The sequence below is a fragment of the Triturus cristatus genome, chromosome 3_1 (genome assembly GCF_964204655.1).
Source record: "Triturus cristatus chromosome 3_1, aTriCri1.1, whole genome shotgun sequence".
NCBI lineage: Eukaryota > Metazoa > Chordata > Amphibia > Caudata > Salamandridae > Triturus > Triturus cristatus.
Window position 1 is genome coordinate 486,534,493 of NC_140583.1, and position 24,208 is coordinate 486,558,700.

Sequence of the window (24,208 nt, forward strand, 5' to 3'; positions counted from 1 at the left end):
AACAAGAGCACTACATATCGGAGCCTCTGCCTCACTTCTTGAGTTCCACAAGAATCTGAAGACCTGGCTCTTTCAATTGTGCCCTGCACCCCAGGCAAGGCTAAGATTTCACCTGCGCAGTGCCATGATATCCTCCTGGGTGATAGTGCACTGTATACATACACATAACAAAATATGCATATTGCAGTGAAAGTGATTCTGTGGCAATAACCTCTTGTATTCCATGGCTACTCTATTTTTTGTGTCATTCACCTTGATTTCTTCAAAATTGAATCTGTCTTTTCCCTCTTTAAAGGTACCCACTAGGTTTGTTACTTTATTTAACCCTTTCCAGCTGTCTTTATACTCTTTTTGTGTTGCTTCCTATTTTGAGGGAGTCATGATATATTAGCTGAGATTTGTATTGTTTGCAACCGCCAATATTGTGGCATCATGGCACTGAAACTGTCCATAATGATTACTGTGTACCTGCATGGTTGATTGAAGAAGTGTATGGTTATAGTATGATCTGCGTATAAATAGGTGAGTGAACTCATTTTTAGAGAATATGTGAACGGGAGAGACCTAGATCACATTTCATGCAGCTTTATTGTTTGTTACATTTGTTGACTTTTGCCTGGAAGATGTAGTATCTTGGTTTACATTGTGCTTCATTGGTTTCATGATTGATAAATGTCTTCTTGGAGTTGTTTAGAGTTCACTTTGAGCATGAAATTTTAAACAGCTAAGTTTTTACAGCTTTCCAGAAAGCGAGATGGTACTCTGGTTCTCTGGGTCTGTTATCTGTTTGAACATGGCTTTCTGAAGCTTACTGGTTTGGACTTAAAAAGAATCCGCAGAGCTGTGTCTTATCTATACGTGGCAATTTTTTTTTTTGTAGGATAGTGTTGGACTCGAGGTTTCAAATTTTTGATGTTGGAATGTTGGCCCTTCTCCATACAGTGCTGGATCTGTTATGAAGCCAACAAAAAATTGGTGGGTGGGATGCATGAAATAATCTCATTACTCCAGGCCATCTCCCAGTCCATTGATATTGCACAAACCATGCCAACTCAATTTAGTCCTAGTCATATGCAAAGCAGTCTGCTCCCTGCTCCAGTTGGACCGGTTTTCCACAGAACATAAACAACCCAGATTTTGCCCTGATTGGTCTTTTCAGTTAGATACAATCCAGTGGTACAGTGAGCAAGGGACCCACATCTGGGCATACCCTTCACACTTAGTGGATTGAAGCATACAAAAAAAAGCTAAAGGTGGAATGCTTAAATGAATCTCAGCACTAGTAATTACTCAAGCTGCATCCCAGTCTGTCGTTATCGGGCTGAACTGTTCCTATTAGAGTGGTACCAATTCTGATTTGCTTATGGATGGGTCTAATCTGAAGTGGCCTGGTGGGCACAATAACAATGGGTTGAAATGCTGCCCGAGCAATTGCCAGTGGCTAGACTTATTCCAAGCATCCTCCCATCACCATTTATGTGGTTAATGTAACTCTTTAAGTGCCCAAGGGTATGAGCAGACGTGGGCCATTTGATCACTGCACAACTGAAACCATGCTAGACCTGCCTGAAGAGCCTCAGTCAGGCCAAAGGCTGTCTTAAGTTGCTTGCGTTCCGGTTCAGGGAATACCAGGCTTGGCAGTTCAGGCTAGACTGTTCCCATGAGGAGCAGGGTCGAGACTGAGGTCTGGGTCCAAACTGAGGTGGCATAGTGAGAAAAAAGAACGATGTTGCTACTCGAGCGGTTGCCAGTGGTTAGATTAATTGCAAGTAGCCTCCCATCACCCTTTGTGTGTTTCATGTACCTCCCTAAATAGGATGGGTATGCCCAGACGTGGGTTACCATGCTCACTGTATCACTGGAGCCAAGCAGTACCTTGTTGATGAGCCCATAACTTGGGTGAAACCGATCCTGGGTTGCTTGTGGTTCGCTTTAGGGAGGACTTGGCTTGGCAGTTCGGGCTGGACTATTCCGATGAGGAGCAGGGTCAAGACTGATTTGCATATGGCTGGATCCAAATTGAGGTGGGGTGGTGATCAAAAGAACAATGGGTTTTGAGTGCCACCTTGAGTGATTGACAGTGGTTAGATTTATTGCAAGCAGTCTCCCATCACCTTTTGTGTGGTTCATGAACTGCCTTAGTGGCATGAGATTACCTAGACGGGGTCCCATGCTTGCTGTGTCACTGGAACTAAGCTGTACCTGGCTGATGAGCCCATAACTAGGGCAAAACCAGTCCCGGATTGCTTGTGTTCCGTTTCTGGGAGGACCTGGTTTGGCAGTTCAGGCTGGACTGTTTCCTTTAGGGGCAGGACCAAGACTGATTTGCATATGGCGGGTCAGTCTGGGGTGGCAATGTGTGCAAAAGAATGATGGGTTGGAATGCTACCCCCAGAGATTGCTGGTGGTTGATCTTAGTGCAAGCAACCTCACATCACTTTTTATATCTTTGCTGGATCTTTTACGTGCAGTGCTTAGAAAGCGATCCTGCAAGATATGGGAGCACAAGATTCCAAGGCTAGTTGTGATTTTGTTCCAGGACTTCAAGTGTGAGAATAATCTGTCTCCTGAATTTTGGCCCAAGTGTACTTTATTGGTTAGACATTTATGGGCTCTGTGGTAAAGTTAATTCACATAGTCCAGATGAGAGATCACAGGCGCTGCTGTAAGTTGCACTCTGTATGGGAAACCTAAATGTTTAATAAATCATCTTAAGATACTGAGCATAAATGTTGAGGATTAAGTAGAGCGTCTGTTTACAGTTCCAGAGTAAAGTCTCCATTGACAATGATTCCAGGGCTTTTTGTTGTGTTTAACTCCTGTGGCATGTCATAGGTCTGTAGGCCAGGCGTGTATAACTTGCTGTTGGCCAGTTATCACATTTACGGATTTTAGCTTTCCATCTGATCTAGTTTATTTAAGACATTATATTTTAAAACCCCTTTTCTATCAAATATGGAAATTTGCCCAAAGCAGTAGAAATATCAAATGATACTATTTAGTCTTATAAATATTTTGCGGAGCAGACATTTGTAATTTTATGTTTAACCAGAATTGTACGCAAATGTATACTTAGCTGAGGTAAACCAAGAAAACAAATCAAGTAAAATATGAACTATATTTACCTTTACGTTTAGCTTCCTAATACATCACATTGCACGAATCGTGGAGAATAAGATTGGTAAATCCAAGTAGGTTTTATAATCCGCTGCACCTGTAAAACCTTCCTTTGCAATCTTGTATCTCGCAACACCAGGAAGTATGGTAATTCATTTTGCAATTATAACTAAACCATTGTTGGTGAACCAGAAATTATAGCCACCAAATATTGAGTACCAATACTGGATGATTAAACAAAAGTTGACCGATGTTACATTTTCTTCAGTAGTGTTATAGAAAATTCACAGTAAAATGACATGAAAAAATGTATTCCCCAAATGTTTCTATCTGCAAATTCTTAAATTGTAAACTATACATACTCTCTCCCTTAAATAATGCTTTCAAACAAAATGAGGATATATTAGGATGCCTTGTAGGATGCCCCCTACAAGGAAAGGATGTAGCCTTAGGGCTAGAGCGGTCGACCTTGAAGCTAGGGAACCGGGTTCGAGTCTTGGCAACGATGCTCAACATCCTGTGATTCTGGGCACATCACTTAATCTCCCTGTGCCTAACAAAAATGAATGTGTTCTTCTGTAACGAAACTGGTGCTCACGTAAAGCCCTAGTTAGCGCTATATAAAACAAGGTTTTGCTAAGAGCATCCACGAAGTCATCCCTAATTGTAGTTTTATAGCCATAACCATTTGCACCCTCTAAATTATCAGAGTTTATCAAGAGATCAAACGACAAAAGGGCTGCTACAGCTACCTTCTGTTTAAAATCCCCCTTTATCCATTGATCTTTTAATGTATCTATCACATGTTTTCCACCCACTATAGCATACAGCATAAGGCAGTGGGTCAGTCGTCTTCAGCAATTGACTTGCTTCACTTTGAATGACGACATTCTGTCCTTTCACAAGGAACACATCCACATACCAAGTAGTTCCCTTCTGTTCCAGAGGCTACCTGGCAATGTGTTCTTTTTGAGACCAACCAATAGCTTTGCTTTTAGAGGAGACTTTTATTATTCAGATTAACAAGGGTCTAGCAGCTTCCCCAACCATAAGGTTTTGAAGAAACAAAACAAGCATAGCCAACGTCAAAAACTGTCAGCTAACACCATACACATTGCCTTTGACAATGCTTATTATACAGAGATGTCGAATTTTATAGCATATCTACCTGTTGAAAAGGACCGAATGCTTTAGAAATCACCTTATCCTTTTAACAATTAGTCCCCTGTCCGTCTTGGTAGCATGTGTTGAGGTGTGAAATTACGGCTGCATTGTCAGTACGTAGGAGCTTTGATAACAACCTCTCCTATTATGCCAGGACTCCCATTATTTATTTATTTAAGGAGTTATATATAGCGCAAACACGATCCGTGAGGGTATCAGAGCACTGTACATAAAAGCAAACATACATGAACTGTAGAGCAGGGTTTGTATTCTAACCAGGCTCCAATTTTCCCACCTTTCCACATATGTACATACATACAGTGGGTGGAGGAAGGCAGAAAGCTGTATTTCCATGGTTGGAATTCCCAGTGATTCTGTGCACGCCGTCATGCTTACATGTTTATGGGTGTTCAAAAACTCCTCTATAATCTCTTTCCTTATTTGAAAGAGATGGAAATTTACTCCGGACAAGGGAAGGGGGAGTATCGGAGGGAAGGTGTTTTGCAATCTCTCAAGAGCTTCTCATTAGCAAATAGAAGTGTATGGATTTGCTATGCCACGATTGAATTCACACGTTTGCTAGGAGGATGGCAATTTCCAGACCTACTTCAGTAAACTCTTGTGAATTCCTTAAAGTTGTAAATCTGCATGAATGCCAGGACATATACCTGCGGATGCAGTTTACTTTCTGTAAGATTTGAACCCCTAATTTATTTTTATTTTGCTCAATATGTTGCCCATAATGGTTTTAAACTGAGTCTCCATTATTAATCTTTTGTTAATTTTATATTGGCATACATCAAACAAGTTTTCCCTATGGACGTCCCACGAAAATTGTATCGGAGGTTGCACATTGTTTTCAAGCTGCAATTTGTTTAGCACATTCTATTTTGAAAGCCAACAATCACCAACCATGCTGGCAGGGTTCTGCATATATATTTGTACAGAAACAGGGAACATTGTGGAAGCATTTATAAGTAGCCAACAACTGTTAAATGTAGTACCTTGTACACATTTTTATACTGGAAACAGTGTCTGTAATGCCGTCTGAATGCACAGCTTACTTAATTTCCTTACAGACAGCAATAGCCCTTATTATAAAGGCTTTACATTAATAAACCCTATGTCTGAGTTTGAAAAAACTGTTCATGTGGATATAATTCTTGCAGTTAGTTCCAGACATTCTCTTTCACAAATCTATACTGAAGTGCTGTAACCTGGCAATCGAGGTGTTTTTACAGTAGAGGGCTGGGTCTGTTTGTCCAGTTGACAAAATAAACATGAATACCAGAATATAGTTTTTTTTATTGTTAATCACAAGCTTGTAAGTCCAGCAGTATTATCCAATAAGATAAAGTTTACTTTGTAGGCAGCAGGGGTATAGTTCATGATTATCAAATTGTTGGCATAAAACAGACAAGAAACATTATTTAACCCAATCTTAAGGGAGAATGAACATGAATTCTGCAGCATTTCCAGAAGATCTTTAAGGTAGAGGCTAAAATCGGACAAAGCCAATACACAGTACTGCTTAAGACCATTGGCAGTGGGAGTTGGTTTTCACATACAACCATCCAAATTAATTTGAACCTGTGCCCAGCTATTGTGTAATTATTTTAAATACTCAAACCAGTAGAAATGGTACATAAGAGTTTATACCAAAGATGTGCCCCATTAACCCAACCATAAGCTACCCAAACGTTCACAAAATAGCAGCATAACTATTTTGCGACTTCAGTAGTCGATCAGCAGGCACCAACGGGCAAAACGATGGTCCATGATGGAGTGATTGGGACGAAAAAACCCTAGTTACCAAGGAATATTCTAGCAGACGGCATTGCAACAAGGTCTTTAGAGCGACTTTTGAAAAATATATTCTGTATTTTATAGGAGCCCGAATAGTCTGTTCTGTGGAAGAGAGCTATGCCGCTTTTTAAAGATCAGGTTTGGTAGTGCTGCTCTCCGTGAATTAATTACTTCCCCAAAGGAAAATACCCACTGGAAAAAAGGAGCTAATACTGATGCCCACTGCATAGAGTTCAGTCCAAGGATCTTGGCATATTTTCTGGATCTGCAGCTCAAGGTATTTTCAAGTTAGTGGATCATTTCAATAACTTCCTCTGAATTCATCCCATCCAACAGCTTGAAAACTACCATGTTTCCTGCCCCCTGACTGCTGATTGTTCAGCCCATCTGCAACGCGCTTAACCTGCTGATGTTCTGTGTCAGGCTTTGTAGAGGAGCTGGCATTGGGGATTAAGTTGAATTAATCCGAGCAATCCACTAGGAAGCAGTAACCCCCTACCACCAGGAGAAAAGTAAAGCAACGTAAAGCTGCAGCAACATCCTACAAATGAAAAAGTGACAATCAGTTTGCATCTTGTAGTGCTATAGAATACATCCACCCTGCCTTCCTCCCAGGATTCAAGCCAGTAGGTGATCGCCTGTTGTCCGCTTTAGTGTTTTTCCACCTGCTCTACAACACTTCCTTACTGTACACAGACTTCATAATGCCTTTCACCTGTACACTAGCACTAGTGAAAAAGACAATCTGAGGTGACGCCTGTGTCCTGGTGTATTTTGGGTTTCAGGGAAGGAATCGGGGGTTGCCTCAAAATCTATAGCAGTTGTATTATACTGAACAGAACACTAGAAGGCTGCAGACCGTTTGTCACAGTAACATTTTCCATCCTAGTGGTATTGCTTTATGCACGAAGGGGGTTGCATCATCTGCTAGCAATGTTTTGGTTATGGATAACTAGTTTAGTTGTGTGTGCTTGATGAGAATATTAATAGTTACTTGCAGAAGCCATACCATTGATGGTCTTACTTGTTCAACAGGTACAATGTAGTATTCAGATACTTACTGAGTGTACGGCGTGTCCAGTCTGAACTTCAGCACATTTGGGCTCTGCTAATGCAGCGCAAACATCTAGAATTTGATAAAACAGATCCTATCAAATGGAAATTACGGAACCACATGGCGTTCTTAGTGGATAACCTTCAGTACTATCTACAGGTGAGTGAAAGTAAACATGATTTGTATAAGTTCAAGTTTCATTTATTTGATATCAACTTCAAGAGATCAACAGATTTTAGTAAAATTATCTTGTTTTTTCACAAACATCATCAAGTTAAAAATAATTAGTGAAATATTTTAAAAAATGCAGTAGCAAACGTTCTCATTAGGAGTAGACCGCATAAAACTATGGACATTATTTGGTAATTTGATATTGTGCTTTAAAATCAAAGAGCATAAAATCGTTCTGTGAAGTTTCTTTAGTACAAGATTCTAAAGTACCATATGATTAAATTCCTACACACCATCTGTGCAAAGGTTACAGATTTTTTTATTAGGGTAAAACCTCTCATTTCACTGTCATGGTTGTCAACCGGATACTCCCAGACCTTAACAATAATATAACTCTCCTAATTTTTTGCTCTATGGTTAATTAAATAGAAGACTGCATTCTACATATTAGTGCAGTCTCTGACATGATGTTTTGCAGTTTTAGATTTTAAGCTTGGAGGATTACTTTATTTGGGGTCAATTTCGACTGGCTGAAACACCAGGGGTGTAAGCATTCTCTGGGTATAGAACTGTAGTTTCTGGTATTTGAGGTAACTTTTTATTTCAGTAGCTTCTTCAGTGACCTCCAATGTGGCACGAGTCAAGTTGTAGCCCCAGCAGATTACAGCTGCTTGATAATTCATATTTTAGGCATAATGCTTGTACCATAATTGAAGGCCCCCATACTCAAAATGTCACACTAGTTTATTTAAGAAAGACCAAGCATGTTGGGAATCTTTTCAAGTGCATAAAATAGTGTTGCTAGGATTCTATTTTTTAAATTGTTTGTTAGCTATTTAAAGTTCCTTTTGTAAGTGATTTATAAAACCAGCACAATCTAATTCTTTATGACTCAAGTCTGTAGGCACTCTGATATACTCTTGCTGAAGTTCCCCAATCCAAGAGTGTTATTTGTGTATACTTATTTGGGAGCTAACAACAGCTCTTCTTATAAATTGGCGAGAGCTGTGGATCAGTGTTGGGGTGGGACATTTTAAATATGCTGGGCTGCCTTTTGGCCTTACCTTTCCCTTGTGGTTTTACTAAAGTGATGATGGTGGTCGTGGCCCATTTTTTAAGGTAGGGGATACATTTGTTCTTGTACCTTGACAACGGCTGCTCAAAGTAGGCTCACCGCAGTTAAGTCATAGACCAGGCAGACTTGTAGATGGTGCTTAGGAGCTCCAAGTCCCACCTGAGCCCTATACAGAGTATTCTTTTAATAAGTACTGCATTGGACACAGTGACATTTAAGGCCTTTCCTTGGCTGTATCAAGTCCACAGTTTCCAGATATGGTCCTAACATTTCAGACTCGGTCTTGGTTCTCGATGAAAATTGTTCTGAGGCTTCTTGGGCTCCTATCCTTGTGCATCCTCCTCATCCCTAACACCAGATGGCACATGTGGGCCCTGAAGTGGAACTCCATGATTCAGCTGACCTAGCATCAGGGCTGTCTCTCTGATTCCCTCCAGATCATGTAGAAGGTAGCTACGGACCTTCTGTAGTGGAAGACAAGTAGCAACCTGACCTGCAGAAGGCCACTCTTCCTTGCCCACCCAGAATTGACAATTGTGACAGATGCATCCGTGCTAGTTTGAGGATAGTTATTTGGGTAAGGTGGAGATCAGAAGCATCTGGTCTCCGGCAGGGAGCCAGCTCCACATCAGTGTTCTGGAACTTTAGGTGATCTATCTAGTCCTGAAAGCCTTGCTGCTATCGGTCTATGAGAAAAGTGCAGGTCTTCACAAACGACATGACCATTGTGTAGAAATGCTGAGAAGGCGTTGGCTAGTGGACCACAAGTGGCATCTCCACCCCAAGTGGCTTCAGGCCTATCATGTTTAACTTTACTGCAGCAGTTCAAAAACCTGCTGTCAAACCTGTTAAAATTCCCTTGTCTGATAGGTGAGAAATCCTACTTTTAAATATTAATATTTCACCCCTCCGTACACCTTGTTGTCCACATTGGTAGATGCCTGATATTTAAATGTAGAGCTCATGCACATTTTCTTTTATATTTTCCTCCAGTGACTTGCCCCCAAAACCTATTTCCAGAGGCAGGGCTGTAGCTAGATATTGGAAAATGTCAAAGTACTGATTAGAAACGTATATCTGTAAATTTTAACAGGAAATGACTAGAATATTTTTTCGAAGTCTATTTTTATATTTATTAAAAACCCAATCAATAGGAGCCTAGCGCGCAACCAAGATGGCCGCGTAGGTGCGAGGCTCCCGAGGACCTCCGCGACCTCCTGAATTAATCCTGGCGATATCCTGTCCTTGTTGAGGGGACTGTGTTGGGGAACCGGAGCTGAGGCGCCACCCGTTTTTTGGGCTCGAATCGGACCCCGGACGCCGGTGGGAGCATCGACGAAGGTTGTGGCCTTCTCCTCGCCGGCCCCCCGGATTGGAGTAGTGGGGCGATCCGGGGACAAAGTGAATAACAGCGGCGAACGGGGCTGGGCGACTGGCGTACCCCGCACTTTCACTTTCGCTTTTGCGCCCTCCTAGCTCTCAAGCGGGGTCGGACTGCGGAGCGGGGTGTGGTGGTGTGGCTTTGTCCAGGAGCCCGGCTGACCCGCCGGCGGTGGGTTGACCCGCGGTTCGGTGGTCGCCCCTGCCCCCCCCCCTGGCACCCGTGACTTGGTATAGCGGCCCGTTTGGGGTGCTTGGCACGACGGTGGCAGAGCCAGCATGTCCACCAAACAAGATGGCGACCGGGCGAAGGTGAAGACGACCCGCCGTGGCACGGCGCACCAGGCCAACAGTATGGACCGCTACACGCTCCAGAAGGGTTCTCCGGAGACATCGCGTGCATCCCCGGTGGGCCCGACGGAGGCATCCGCTCATCCGGTGGATCTGACCCTCCGGGACGTCATGGGCGCCATCGCAGAGATGAAGGCCTCGGTGGACCAGCGTTTCGACACCTTAGCGCAAAAAATAGACTCGGTCCTGGTGGATGTGAGCCTTGTGAGGGCAGACTTGTCCAAAACAAACGACCGAGTCGACTCCCTGGCCCACACCACAACGAGCCTCACGACAGACGTGGTGGCCCTCCAGAAGGAGGTGCGCCGGCTTGGCCAGGCGAGCGCCCTGATGGACCGGCGACTGGAGGACTCCGAGGGTCGGGCCCGGAGGAATAATGTCCGTATTGTGGGGGTGCCGGAGGGACGAGAGGCAGAGGCGGCGGATCTTTTCGTGGAAGAGTTGATCCTGACCCACCTCCAGCCCCGGGGGCTGAGTAAGCTTTTTGCGGTGGAGCGTGCTCACCGGGTCCCCGGGGGCAGACCTAAGACTGGTGCCCCGCCGCGGCCTCTCATTGCCCGGATTTTTAATTTCCGGGACAGAGATGCTATCCTCCAGACCTCCAGACAACAGGGACCGGTCAAGCTTGACAACATGGAGGTACATTTCTACCCAGACTTTACCCCGGCGGTCCAGAAGCAGCGGCAGAGCTTTCTTGGTGTTAAACGTCGCCTAAGGGACCTGAACCTCAAGTACTCAATGCTCTTTCCAGCTAAGCTGAGGGTAGAGGTGGATGGTCGCACGCACTTCTTTGACCGGCCCGAGGCGGCTGGGGACTGGCTGGACACTCTGCCTGGAGATCGGGGCCGGGGGGGCGGGGGGGGCGCGGCTGGCGAGGAGGGCCCGCCGGAGCAGAATTGAGGGGTGACTGCATAGGCCTTGCTCTGGACGTTGTTCCTTCACCATTGATTGATTGCGTATTTTCCCCTCCTATGGAGGTCGTGCGGGGTCTGTTGGGGGCTTCCCTCCTCCTCTGGGGGACTAGTTAGTATTTTAGCTATGGGGCGACAGGCACACTGCACTTTGGGGGGGCTGTCTGGGCTCATGCAGGGGTGCAGGGAGGGGGGAGTTTTGTTGGGACCGGGGGGTGGGGGGGGTGTGTTGTTTGTTAGCACCGCAGGGCAAACCCGCTACTATGTTGTTGTTTTTAGGATGCTCGATGGGGGACGACCGATTGTTTCGACGTATGATGGGGGGTAGGGATTTGGCTGTGTTGTCATGGAATGTTAACGGCCTGGGGGATAGGATTAAGCGTGGTGTGGTCCTGCAGTACTTAAAACGTATTTCACCAGATGTTGTCTTCCTACAGGAGACGCACCTTATAGGTAACTCCTTTCATGCAATGAACCGGCGGGGATATCGTTTGGCGGCCCATTCTGGCTTCACCTCGGGCTCGCGGGGGGTGGGTATTATGATCAAGAACTCGCTCCCGTTGGAGATTGATGAGGTGCGCCATGATGAGAGGGGACGCTACACGGTTCTGGTGGGAAGAATGGAGGGTAGAGTGTTTATCTTTATATCAGTGTACGTCCCGCCTGGGTTACAAGCCACCACATTTGCGGACCTGGGGCGCCTCCTTCTGGACCTTCCGAGTGGCCTGCTGGTGGTTGGAGGGGATTTTAATGCGGTAGCCTCTGGGTCTATGGATCGCCATCCCCCTAGGGACCTCCCCCGGGCACAGGCGTGGCTGCCCGGCCTTCTGGACACGCTGGGCCTGGTGGATTGCTGGCGATTAAAGCATCCTGCATTGCGACAGTACACCTTCCACTCGGGTGCCCATGGTAGCCTCTCGCGGCTTGATTACATCCTTGTCCCGGCGGCCCACGCAGGGAGGGTGGGGGAGGTGCGCCATCTGGCGCGGGGTATCTCAGACCACTCCCCATTGTTGTTGCATCTCGATGTCTTCCCGAGGGGGGATGGCAGGGTGGCCCCAATCAATGCATGGTATTTGCGCGACCCCACCATTCGTGCTGATTTGATCAAATCCCTACAGCGATATTTCGATGAGAATGTGGGGTCGGTCTCTTCGGCCATCTCCCTGTGGGAGGCTTTCAAGGTAGTCCTTAGAGGGGAGGCCCTCTCCTTTATCTCCCATGCCCGGCGGCGCGAGCGGGAGGAGGTGACCCGGGTAGAGGCCGAGATTGCAGAACTGGAGGGTGACCTGGGAAGCGGGGTAACAGACGACAAGTTGCATGTTCTACACCTAAAGCAGGCGGCCTATCGGGCCCTCGTCACGGAGGCGGCCAGGGGCCTCAGTAGAGAGCAGCAGGGGCGATTGTATGATGTGGGTGATAAGGCTGGCAAATTGATTGCGTGGTTGGATAAGAGGGAGAGAGCGAGCCGTGTGGTGCCTTTGATTGAGAGTGTTGATGGTGCGTGTGTCACTGAGCCGGAAGCCATTGTCTCCTGCTTCACGGATTATTTCCGCGAAGTCTACTCCCCGGTTTCCCCCTGCTCGGAGGCAGACTCCCATGCCCTGCTTCGGGACATCGCACTGCCCTCCCTAACGGTGGAGGACAGGGATTCGCTGGACGCCCCTCCCACCTCGGACGAAATTGCCTTGGCTATTCGCTCGGTTGCATCCGGCAAGGCCATGGGCCCCAATGGTATTCCCATCGAGCTCTACAAGCTACGCCCGGATGTGTTGGCGCCCCACCTGCGCGCGATGTTCGGGTCACATCCTATAGGCCGATTTCGCTTTTGAACGCGGAGCCCAAAATCCTCGCCAAGGTGTTGGCCAACAGGTTGGTTGGCGTGGTGGGCGATTTGGTCCACCAAGACCAATCTGGCTTTATACCGCACCGCAACACGGCGCTCAATCTGCGGCGCTTGCACGGGGTGCTCGCGCGTGTCCCATTTGTGCGGGAGCCGGCCATCTTGGCGTCCTTGGACGCCACCATGGCGTTTGATACGCTTGAATGGCCATACATCTGGGCGATGCTGGCAAAATTCGGGTTTGGCCCGGGTTTCATTAGCTGGGTCAAATTGCTATATTCGGGCCCGTTGGCGCAGGTGGTAGTGAATGGGCGAGTCTCGGCCCCATTCGCGCTGGGGAGGGGTACGCGACAGGGCTGCCCCCTGTCGCCTCTCCTGTTTGCCCTGGCCCTGGAGCCCCTGGCGGAGTGGCTGCGGTGGCACCCTTCTATCCGTGGTCTCCGCTGGACCCCCGAGCATGAGGACCGTGTGTCCCTCTATGCTGACGATATCCTTCTGTATCTCGCCTCCCCGCGTAAATCACTGATCGTCCTGGTTGATGTTTTGCGTTCATTCGGTTGCAACTCAGGCCTGGTCATCAACTGGGCGAAATCCTGTGTATATGTGCTTTCCGGGGAGGCTCCGGCCCTACCACGGGACTGTCCGATCCAGATTGCCTCCCAAGGTTTTCGGTACCTGGGTATCTATATCACTCTTGACCCGGAGGCCCGCTATGAGCGGAATTTGTTACCCCCCCTCCGGCGTTTGAGGGAGGACGTGGTGCGCTGGCGGCGTCTGCCGCTCTCGCCGCTCGGCCGAGCGGCCTTGTTTAAAATGATGTCCCTGCCACGCTTCCTCTACGCCCTCCAGAATACTATGGACTTGGTCCCGGCACGCTATTTCCGTGAGGTGGAGGGCCTCCAGCGGCGCCTGTTCTGGGACGGGAGGCCGCGCATTGCTCTGGCTAAATTGACGCTCCCGTGGTACGATGGGGGGGTCGCCCTCCCTGACATTAAACGGTATTACTGGGCCTCCCAACTAGCTGCAATTAATCATGGCCTTTACGGGCCCGCCTTGAACCCGGCATTTGAGATGGATAAGATGCTCCTGCCCGGTGGCGATTACAATCGAGCGCTCTACGCTGGCGCGCCCGACTCCCGTTTGACGGGACCGACGCGGGTCATGGTGCGTGTCTGGCACGCAGCTAATGCAGCTATGGGGTGGAAGGACCGTTTGACCCGGGCGTCACCGCTGTATGCGTCTGAGAGGTTGGGCTCCCTGTGGACGTCGAAGGGCTTCGAGAAGTGGGACACGATCGGAATCAGCACGGTGGGAGATCTCTGGACGAGGGGGGGATTCAAAACTTTTGAGACGCTGCAGGCGGAGTTCCAGCTGCAGGGCAGTGAGTACTTTCGGTACCTACAGGTCCGCCATGCGCTGGGCTCCGTCTTCCCGGATGTCGCATCCATTCCGGAGTCTTCCCCCCTGGAGGACAGAGTCCTAGATGGCCATGTCCCGGACAGCACGATCTCCCTCATATACAAAAAACTGATCAACGATAGATCGTGCCTGCTTACTAGTCTCCGCGAGGCTTGGGTTGCCGACGGGCTGGAGCTGGACGATGAGGATTGGATTTCCGCGGTGGCCTCTCCGAAAGAGGTGGCCATCCCGGCTCGCCTTCGTTTCGTCCAGCTCAAGATCCTTCACCGGGTTTACGTGACGGGGCCAAGGCTTCTGCGTATGGGTTTTGCTGGTGACGGAATGTGTAAGCGTGGCTGTGGTGCGTTGGCGACTTTCATGCATATACTGTGGGAGTGCCCGAAGGTGGAGCGATTCTGGCGTGGTGTGCATGAGGTCCTGCGTGTGGTGACGCGTGTTGCGCTGCTGCCTGAAGCGAGGAGATGCTTGCTGAATGTATGGGAACCGAATGACTATTCGGTCCCGCAGACGCGGTGGGTGACTCTGGGATACATGATAGCCAAGCGCGACATTGCTCAATTGTGGGGATCCCAGAGGCCCCCTGCGGGTCGGCCTGGAAAGAGCACATGGATTGGTGTATGTTTCGTGAAAAGGTGGTGTATGTGGCGAGAGGTAAGCCTGGGGCGTGGGTGAAACTCTGGGGCCCCTGGAACGCCTACCGCGGGGGTATTTGTGAGCCACCACTGCTACCGGCTGCCTCGCCTGCTCCGTCTCCCTAGATGGCCCCCCTCCCTCAGCCGCGGGCGCGCGGTCCCCCAGTCCCTGATCTATTCCCATTCCCCTCTCCAGAGTTCTGCTGCTGGTTTGGATCCCCCACTTATGGAGCACGTGCTGTTATTTTGGATCGCGGGTTGCCCTGCGGGTGTGGTTTTTTGGTGTTGTTTTGTTTCAAGGAAAGGGAACCGTACTGTGGGCTTGGAGCTGTGTGGCCTGCACCATTGATTACTCCTGTTTCACTGCTCTGCACTGCCTAGAGACTTTTCTTGTATGTGTGCAATATGTTTTTGTCATTCTAGCGGCCGGCCGGATGGTTGTAGGCCCATACCTGTAACTTTTACGAACTGCAATAAACGGTTTCAAAAAAAAAAAACCCAATCAATTAGTAAAATATTTTCTTTGTTTTCAATATGTGGGAGAGGCAACTTTTTGAAAGTTATACTTTATCTGCCTATCCCCGGTTAGGCTAATTAGTGTTAGCCCAGGACAGATGGCCTGCCAGTGCCTCTTTGATAAAGAGGTGTGAAAACTTCTCTCACATTAGAGCCAAAAGCCTGGGTTTAGGGTGATGTTTTTCTTACCGTTGCAGGAACGGCAGTTTGACTGAGCCCAGGGACTTCATAGAATTGAAAGGTACCAAAGGGAGTCTTGCCCATTCACCAGCAGATGTAAAGTGAACTCTAAAGGAAAACAAGCCTATCTTCCCCGGGCCCGCACAAGCCAGACTGGCTGCAGTGGGAGAGAAGCTGGTCCCAATACTGGTCTTGAATAGACACTGGGGAGAGGACTGCTCATTTCCCTAGCCATCCCATGGGTGGCCATTACATAATAATGGGTGACCCAAAAATAATCTAAAAGACCTGGGTAATTTGTGATATGTAACAACAGTGTGTTGCAGGGATTCTGCTCATGCACAGAACTATGTGAAACCAGGACATCAGTGAATTGTGGTGTACCGAAAACTCACCTCAGAACCCCTATCCGACCAGCATCAGTGTCCCATTCGTTATCCGATTTTATCTCGGCGGTCCCAATGTATAGACAACCCAGAACAAGCGACTTAGTGTATTCTCAGGAATGATGGGAATCAGAAATAACTGTTCGTTATTATTCTCATATCAGTCCACAACACGAGTAAACAGAGATACGGTAAAGTTTAAAGAGTTTATTTAATAAACCTCGTGTCCTAAGATGCAGTACTTTGGCTAACATAAGCAGACAAATGATTAAAATCAAAACCATCAGCATAGTTACAATACCATAAAAAATGAAAGGAGAAATCATAATAAAATGACAGTGGAATACAGCCACCTTCCTTTCGCTAGTAAACTAATATTATTATTATTAGACTAATAGAAGGTCTCTAGGCTTAAGTGGGGAACCCCATACCGTAAAGATCAGCTTAGTGGAATCACACCCCAGGATCAGGTATACTCTGCTCCTAGGAAAGCTCTTCTTCCGAATGAATGACTCAAGCAAGCAGCCTGCAATATTAAAAGCGCTCGACTCTCAGGTATTTGCAGCTGCGTGCGTGTTATGGCTAAATAGTGGGCCTATCAACCTGAACCGAAAAACATGCACCGTCTAGCGACCCAGTCTGTTTCTTTACACAATGTTCAGACCAAGGTTGCAGCTCACTGTTAGGGATGTGAACAACAGACAGTTCTCATGTGAAGAAAAGGAGAGCAAGCATTTCTCAAATAATAACATGTAACTGCAGTGTCGTGTGCAAAAGCAGCAAAAGTGGCAAGATGGCTTTCTAACATCTAACGCGGTTATGCTAACTTAGCAATGTACGTATATAAATTGCAGCCCTCACCACACCCCCCCCTTGATCGGACCACTAACCAATAGGGGTACAAATAAGGAACGAATAGTTCAAGTTCGATAGAACGGAACCAAGGGCACAAATTGGGAATCCATACAAGGGCAGTGAAAGTTCGAAGAGAAGAAAGAGAGAAAAAAAAAACATTTAAAGGAAAAAAAAATATTATCGATGGATGTCGAACGAAAAGGCAAAAGTTATTCCAAAGGAATGTTGGATGACATCCAAGTTAATCCACCAATGTATAAGCACAATAAGTAGCAACGGCTTCCAAGAAGAAATCATTGGAACGTCCTGCAAAATTATCTGCCATCCAGTTCAGCAAGGGGAATGAACACACTTGTTCTTCGACAACTGGAGCCTCTAGTACCATCAGAGGACAACTGGCGTGTTCTTCAAGATAACTTCTTGCCAGGAAGTCATCTGAGCCGTACCGATGTCCCAATTCCCTATGACTCCATGTGCTGCTCCACAGGCCATAATCCTGACACCAGAACAGTCCAACTCATGAGCCACTAAGGGGCTCATTAGTCGATCATAATCCGGGGCGCGAGACACCGAGTTCGACAAGCACAAATCCAGAGCCCATTGGAATGGACACTCTAGGCAATGAAAGACCGGTTGCACGCATGTAAAGTAAGGAAACCGGAAGGACAATCCATAGGCTAAGCTCAAGGTTGCCAGTGGTAGTGTTCCATAGTATTCAAGCATTCGGTTACGAAGATGGAGCAGCCGGGACAGGCTGTTGTGTTACACAAATTGTACATCCATTGCGTAGTAAGCAGACCAACAACAGCACCCCAGCCACGAGGGCGAGAATCAACGGGAGACCTCCAAAGACGCTGGAAAAAATAGAATGAAAAAATGCCGGGATCACACCAAAAATAGTTTGGAAGGAGGTCACGAGGCCGGAGCCCACAATTTTGAAAAAATGTGCCAGGCTACTTGTTGACGAGGCATTAAAGATAGTCTGAATCAGGGCACCAAAATGAAGTGGGAGATTAGTATTCAAAAGCGCTTGCACCTCTGTGCGCGTGTTTGCTACGTGAAGGACAAATGTTTCCCGAGACGAAGTCAACGCGACTTCTTTTTGAGACAATAGAGCCCTTATTATGCTCATCTTGTTGAACTCTGCTTTCAAGGTTGGAATGGAAGGCCAGATGGATACATCGAGCTGTCCATGGGGGGGTGGGAAAAGGACGTTGTTACAGCAGACTACTCTCTGTGATACAGTCACTATTTAGGGAATTCCCACTAACATCCCACAGCAAGCTTCATTATTTAATAGCAAATAACTACCGTTAGCCAGCAGCGTAAATGACGGTGTTATGGCTGGCACTGGAATCCCTTTCAGTACGCAAGCTAAATTAGGAGCGTGCACATTACATGCACCATGCAATTGAATGTGCCGACACCACAGAGTGATCCGGAGTGGAAGTGCATTCTTCACCTTTTAAGTAAACCTCTTTACCGTCCCTCACGCACCTGTACGTGAATGGGAGTGACCAAACTTCATGCAGGAAGGCAGTACCTAGTTGTTCATATCTGTCTAGCGCATAATGTTTCATGCAGGAACTGAACTTAAACAGGGGAAATGGTAATGTGATTAACCTGTGGATAAGCCACACAGCGGAGTTTAATTCGGCAACAGAGAAAGGCAAAGGATCTAACTTTTCAATGTGCAGCAATGAGTATGTTGCATCTTTCATGGACATGAACTGTTGTTTTGCAGTTAAATTAAAAGGAAGGAACAAAGATGAAGTATTCATGTAATCCCAAGGGACTTTACCAGCCTTTAACGTTTGCAATGTCCATGCAAACTGCATTATAGAACGCAATTGATTTTGACCATGATATAAAACAGACACATCATCCTGCACAATGTCAACAACAGATGAAATGATATTATCTAACGTATAAATTCTGGAAGACAGGGTGTTAATGCTATTATCTATAACAGCCAATACCTTCTCCATATTGGCTTGATCAATAGCCCGTAATTTGGATGCAGCTTCAATTTGTGATAGCTTCAAAACTTCGTTATAATTAGCATATACCCATCTTTTGGACCTGCCAACCGCAGGACCCTTAACAAAATCATTCACATCTATTTTGTCGTGTAATTGTGATAAATGAAGTTTAACAGATGCTAAGGTGGAATGTTGCAGCCAAGATTGGCATAACTTCCCTACTGAGTAGGTAGTTACAGTATAAGAGGATTCAAAACAGGGGTCCACAAGAACTTGTGTATACCCCGATTTAAATCCAGAAACCGATGTTGACAGGAATCTGAACTCGTTTGCCATATTAACCATCCTTCCGGATTTAATTTGGAAATATTGAAGGATGTGTTAGAAATGTATGACTGCAACGCAGCAAGGGACAGATCCGTATGATTATCCTAATTAGGATAAGCACCCAGATCCGGAGTAGAGGGACAATTTAATTTTTTAGAAGTAGCCAATCCAAAACAGGTGGTCTGAAAAATTGCCGAATTCAAAAATAACATGTGGTTCGGGATGAGGTAGGAACCCCAAACCGATTTAAGATCAATAGTAGCTTTCCACAGATCAAACCTCTGATTGCCAAATCATCGATAAAGGATTTGGAATATAACAATTTCATGTGTGTAAGCCTAACTTTCGAGGCATACTCAGCTGCCACAAATATAAGTAAAAGGAGGCAGGATTCGACACACTGAAATCAGAAAAAAATGTGAATTTGTTCACTAACGTGGTGGAGCTGCCCAGCCTAGGCGCTGGACAGTGTTCCCATTGCGTATAATTTACAACATTTCTAAACGTATTGGCTTTGTGAAGGAAATGATTGTCATAATGTTGATAGCAAAACTGCTCATCATAATTAGCAGTATCTAAATACAAATCCTCAGCTTCAAACGCAGCATAATATTTCAAATCAGAAAACAGTGCTTCTATGGCTTGAACATCCCAATCATCTGAGCGGATGCTTTGCTTAACTACATCACCCATAGAAACACGAAATACATTTGGCACATTGATTACTTCAGTGGGACCATGAATTTGAAATTTAACAGCATCCCACGCAATCCCATCCAACACAGGCCAGGCAATAATATTCACAAAAGTCTGGTTCCTTTTCATGATATGTGATGAGGAGTGGGGGGCCAAAGTTCCATCAATTAGTCTAATTGTAGATCTTTCTTTTAGGTAGTGTCCATTTACAAGACGAAAAAACACCACCACAAATCCAATGGACATAAACAAAAAAATAGATATGAGCACCAGCCAAATGTAAGTCCAAGGGGGAATTAAAAAATGTCTTTTAAACCAGACAGCAAAAATTGAAACTTTTGATGGGGCAATGGAAGTCATTGAATTAGTGTCAAAGGAGAAGCGTGACTGGTTAACTACGGTGGATTGTAAAACAGGCAACGGTACATCTGCAGGATAAGCATACTCAGTATCTTCAGGTAGACCACCAGCTGTTGGTGGCAACAAAGGTCCAGTAACTGTATGCATCTCGATGGCAACATCAGGCAAGGTGGTAGAAGCTGGAGCCAAAACAGAATTTCTCAGCATTGCAGGGCAAGAAACCGCTGGAGTCATACTAAGAAGAATCGGCCACTCGCTGTAGCTTGACATTGTCAATAGAGATGTACCTGTTATCCTTGCGACCAGGAAGTGGAGGTAAAATGACTGTTCGTGTACCCTGCACGCCAAGCACTGGAACCGGTGCACGATAAGAGGGGCCGAACTCCTTCTTGTTCTCCACCTTCTCACGGACCAGATCACCAACTCGAGGTAGACAGCCGACTACCGGAATCTGAAGCGCAGCATCAGATGTGGAGGGCACGTGTTCCTTCGCTAGACTGTCCCTGGCTTTTTGTAGAGTCTGCAATACAGCACAGTGATCATCTACGTCAAAGGGTGCGGCTGACGCCGCCATGTCTAGACCATCAAGGTCCGGGACAAACATTCGTATGCCAAAGAGCATCATGTATGGGGTCCGCCCACCCAGAGACCTTCTAGAGAGATTATTAAGTGCACGTTGGACGTTATACAAATGGGCTAGCCAGTTCCGGCCAGTGCCTAAAACCCTAGTTGTCAAAGATTGCTTTAAGTCACGGTTCATTCGCTCAATCACACTATTACCCTCAGGTCGGTAGGGAGACGAAAATTTGACTTGGACCCCCACATTTCTCATGGCTTCTTTGTACGCCTTAGAGGCGAACGCAGGGCCTTGATCAGAATGAAAGGTACCACACGCAAAACTTCCCACAAAGACACGCAAATCCCTGATGACGGGCATCAGCACTCCTTTGTGGCCATACCCACAGAAAACGTGTGCACGAATCCACTGACACCAAGATGTACTTGTACGCAGTATCAGAGGTGAATGAACCGCAGTGATCTAGATAAACACACCCTAGTGGTTTATTAGATATGTACAACTGAGTTTGTGGTGGGCGCGCAGCAGTTGAAGGTTTTAATCTGCTGGCAAATGTCACAATCAAGAACATAAGCGCGAGCTTGTTTATATAAACCGCACCACCAGTAGCGTTGTTGTAACCGAGATACAGTAGCTGCAACGCCGGCGTGGGCAGAGGCCATACCCTCGTGAGCCGCTAATATCAAAGATGGTCTGCAGTCCGCGTTGGGAATCAATCTGTCACCAACGTCGTTAATCATCACTAACGGGACGTTATCAGGACTTAAGTGATAATGGTAACGAGAAGGGAAACCTCTTGGGTAATTAGTTCCCTTCTCTGTACCAGCAATAGCTGCCAAGATGTCATCATCGATCTTACTTTTGGATCTTGTAACTGCTGCCACTAAGTATGTCGCCACTGCTGTTTTTGCTGCCTCGTCAGCTAAGCTGTTGCCGACAGCATGGACACCAACTTGTTGGTGACCCAGAGTGTGAATAACATTCACGAGAGGCAGATGTTCTATAAGTTCTGCCACTCGAACCCAAAGCATTTTATGCTTAATTGTGCTACCTTTGGAATCACGGTATTCATTTTGAGACCAAAAATGTAGATTGTCGTTGTAAGATTGAACACAATAAAACGAGTCACTCACTATAAGAGTAGTGACCCGAGAATCGGCAAACTCCAGTGCGAGCACCAGAGCACGGAGCTCTGCCAACTGTACGGTACAATCACCCAATGACTGTGTATGCACGACATCAGATTGGAATTCACCATTCACGAAAGTACCCACCACAATTGCGCAGGCGCTGAATAGGCATGCTTCGATCCAGTCGCCGGTTGCGCATAACCGTCAGTGTAAATGACACAATGGTAATCCTCGAGCGGGCGCAAAGACAGAGGAGCCGGATGAACGAATTCATACTGTAAGTACTCCTGAGTCTGTAATGAGGCGTCAAAGATACAGGTGACGTCGGGCGATGTCAAGGAAGTGGCCCATTGTATCCACCGGGGATGCAAAGCTTTAGAATTTGGTACACTCGCTTTGGTCACTGTCTCAAGGGAAGGAAATGGTGTGACCACCAACATGCGTTTGCCTTGTGACAGCGCTCATTCTTTAAGAATCGCCATCTGTACTGCCGTCAAAACTTTCTCGACAGAGGAAAAGCGCAGTTCAGCCGAAGTGTACAGGTGTGATTTGTAGGCAATGGGGACGGTGTCGCCCTCATTGAACGTTAAGTATGTGAAACCCACTGCGCCTGGCACAATTCTTATTACCAGGTTAGTGCGGTTATCACGCGTCAGTAAGTATTTTGAAGCAAGAAGATCAGCTTGCAAAGATTGCAAAATAGCTAAATGCTCCGGCAGCCAGCATGATTTGGAAAAAGTAGGTTGTACCAAGACATAAAGCGGCTTGATACGCTGGGCATAATCAGGAATGTACATGTGACCGAAATTCAGAAAGCCCAGCAAAGATTGTAATTTTTTCAGTGTTGTAGGAGCACGCAGGCATGCGCACTTCTCTAGGAAGCGCGGAGCCAATCCTCGAACCTCATTGTTGTGTTTGTATCCCAAAACCAACACTGTATGTGAGACTTCGCAAAGTTGAATTTGTAACCGAAGTCTGCAAACATAACAATAATGCGATCAACGCGACACAGATGCAGCCACAACTCGTCATCTGTGAGATAAATATCGTCCACATACGAGTACGCATCAGGGTCAATGCTCTCTAACAGAGAGACTACACGAGCGGCAAAGACGCCAGGGCTGTTTTTATAGCCCATGGCTAATCTTTTAAAATGTTTTTGTTTGCCGCCCGAAGTAAACGCTGTCCATTGACTACTAAGAGAGGACAGCCATTGGAAATGTCAAGTGTGGTCTTAAACCGTTTGCTCACGAGACTATCGACGAGAGCAGAACTGTGGGTATTCTGTACTGCGCATGTCCGGCAATGAGAGTTTAAATGCGGTAAAACTAGGCGGTACGACCCATCAGGCTTCCTCACAGTGAATAAAGGATTATTCATTGGTGACACACATGTTTCAATAACACCTTGATATTCCAATTGTTCAAGGATTGCCGCGACGTGAGGTCTTGCTTCGCGACGCAGGGGATATTGGGGTTGTGGCTGGGGCATAGACCGCAACGGAATCTCATGGCTGGGGGACAATTTATCCCAGCCTACCTGAGTACGATACAAAGCCGGTGCTAGCACCAGAGCCCACTCCTCGGCGAACTTCTTAGCTTGGTCCTTTGGCACTGTGTGTGCAAAGGACGGGAGGATCACCTCCTCCCCTCTAGGAGCATCTAAAATGAAAGCCGGGGGCCAGTCTGCCTCTGCCAATAGAATATCGTACGAAGAGGTCAGATTATCCCCAAAAATCCCCTTAATTGTACTTTGTATGTCACCTTCAATTAAGAGGACTATATTATATAGTCTGTCAGGGGGAGCCACTCTAGTGTCAGCAGTTTCTACAGTAATGAACGTGTCAGTTGCTGTCGCCACCAGATATGGACGCAGTGCTTGTCGCACTACTGTAACTTCCGCCGCGCTGTCGAGCAGCGTTAGTGCCCATATCAGGTTCCGAAGCTGCGTCCGCACTATCTGTGGCATACCTCGCTGTTAGCGCAGCAACCTTCTTCTTTTGAAACGGGGGTCGTTGACGTGCAGACTCGTCCTGCTTGCCTTTACCGTCAGTCTGACGGGGTTGCTCACGTCCTTGTTTGGCTCCCCGTCCTTTCCCACGGTCTCCGCCACCGGACTGTGAAGCCGATGTTTCCTGTGAAGAACGAGGAGAACGTTGTAAAGAAACCTGAAATCTATCAGTTGAATTAATACTAGAGCGATCGCGCAGATCATATGTGCGTTCACTAGTCGACTGTACGGGTGAGGCAGGACTAGACCCCTGTTTCTGTTGCTGC

The 24,208-nt window shown here is 46.8% G+C and overlaps 1 protein-coding gene across 3 annotated transcripts in view; it reads left to right on the forward strand.

The window, feature by feature from the left end:
• Nucleotides 1-24,208, forward strand: part of TUBGCP4 (tubulin gamma complex component 4) — a 491,481-nt gene that overhangs the window by 251,400 nt on the left and 215,873 nt on the right. For all 3 annotated transcript variants that reach the window (XM_085644307.1, XM_085644309.1, XM_085644310.1), the window contains exon 14: nt 7,123-7,300. In XM_085644307.1, coding sequence (XP_085500433.1) covers nt 7,123-7,300 — 178 coding nt within the window. The remainder of the gene's footprint in view (nt 1-7,122; nt 7,301-24,208) is intronic.